Below are 1,404 nucleotides of genomic sequence, written 5' to 3' on the forward strand. Positions count from 1 at the left end.
CCTGCTTCCTTGGGGGAGTGTGCTGGATCGAAGTCCCAAATGTTTCCCCTCAGAGCAATGTTTTGCCGTCTAATATTGTGAGCCACAGCAACCTGCTGGTGCCGAGTCTGGACTTCCAGTCTCCTACGCCAAAGGGGCATTAATTGCAGGGCCTGCCTGTGAGCTGCTCCCCAAAACAATGGTGTGTTCTTCTTATGCAGGGACTGCTGCCTTTGAAAGAGCTGAATGTGTGTGAAATTGAGAACGGGAAGAGCACTGGGCAGGAGGATCACGCTTTCCGCATTGCAGGTTGGTGCCTCTTCGTTTGCTTTGAACAGAGAACAGAGGCTGTATGAATCACGACTGTCTCTGCTCTTTGTCCCGCTCTGACCTAGTCCCAGAGAACCACATTATGGAAAGAGGTTGCAGAGAGCTGAAGCTCTTCCTCCCAGCATTTGCATCTTTCCCTCCAAGGCTTCCCTGCTCCTAAACACCTGGATGTGATGCCCAGGGCTGCAGGCAGGGAGGGGACTGGATAGGGAGCGCAGAGGAAGGATGGTCCTGTGCTCCGCCTGGTTAGCACTCAGGACGCATGGTGACAGTTCCCACCTTTGCTCAGTCATCTGCTCTTCGTGCACCACATTTGAACGAAGGACTGGAATAAAACTCCTTCTCCCACCTCTCATCGCCATTTAAACCCCGAGGCCAGGGAGTGACTCGAAGCAGGCACGCGTACAGCGCGGTGCGGGCTGAGGTATGGCACTGCTCAAGTACAGAGGGTGGGCAACGGTGCCGAGAGGTGAGTTGCCTCTACCGATAATGCCAGGCTGGTGCTATCAGGACCCAGTGTCACTTCACCAACTCTTCCCTCCCCAGCACTCCTGCCTCCACAAGCTTTTTAAACTTTTCTCTGAGTGATCTTGCTGTATAAAAGTTTCCCTGGGATAACATCCTGTCTGCAGCTTGGCTGGAGGCTTCTTTGGGCTTAGTCATTGCTGAATTACAGCAGTCGCAAGTCTCCGAGAGTAGTAGTTAAAGCATGGAGTACACAGAAGTAAGTAAATAACCCAGTAACGATACAGAGCCAAGGAAGCTCATTTGTGTCCTAGGCCCACTATGTACTCTGGTTAGAGAGAAAGTTATACAATGGCCACTCAAACAAAAAAATTACATAAATTATAAAAAGGAGCTGGTACAAACAACCCATTCATTTTAAGGACTGCCGAGTTGTGGTCTTGTTGCGCTGTGCTAGGCAGGGCTCTCCAACCCTTTTTGGGAGTCTGTAAAATGAAGGAAAACTTCTCCCAGGCGTAACCTGTCAGGAGCGTCTGCACTGGGGTGGGTGGACTTGTTCTGCTTGTATGAAAACACGCAGGAGTGTGGCTGGGTGGAAAATTGCCTCAAGCTTTGTTGGGTTTGTGTCCT

General features: G+C 51.0%; 1 protein-coding gene across 1 annotated transcript in view; it reads left to right on the plus strand.

Moving 5' to 3' along the window:
* PLEKHN1 (pleckstrin homology domain containing, family N member 1) overlaps positions 1–1,404 on the plus strand; it is a gene marked incomplete at both ends in the record, with an annotated part of 20,312 nt that overhangs the window by 9,424 nt on the left and 9,484 nt on the right. The window contains one exon of the mRNA XM_009574760.1: positions 201–288. Within this exon, the coding sequence (XP_009573055.1) occupies positions 201–288 (88 nt within the window). The remainder of the gene's footprint in view (positions 1–200; positions 289–1,404) is intronic.

The sequence above is a fragment of the Fulmarus glacialis genome, unplaced genomic scaffold, assembly GCF_000690835.1.
Source record: "Fulmarus glacialis isolate BGI_N327 unplaced genomic scaffold, ASM69083v1 scaffold18193, whole genome shotgun sequence".
NCBI lineage: Eukaryota > Metazoa > Chordata > Aves > Procellariiformes > Procellariidae > Fulmarus > Fulmarus glacialis.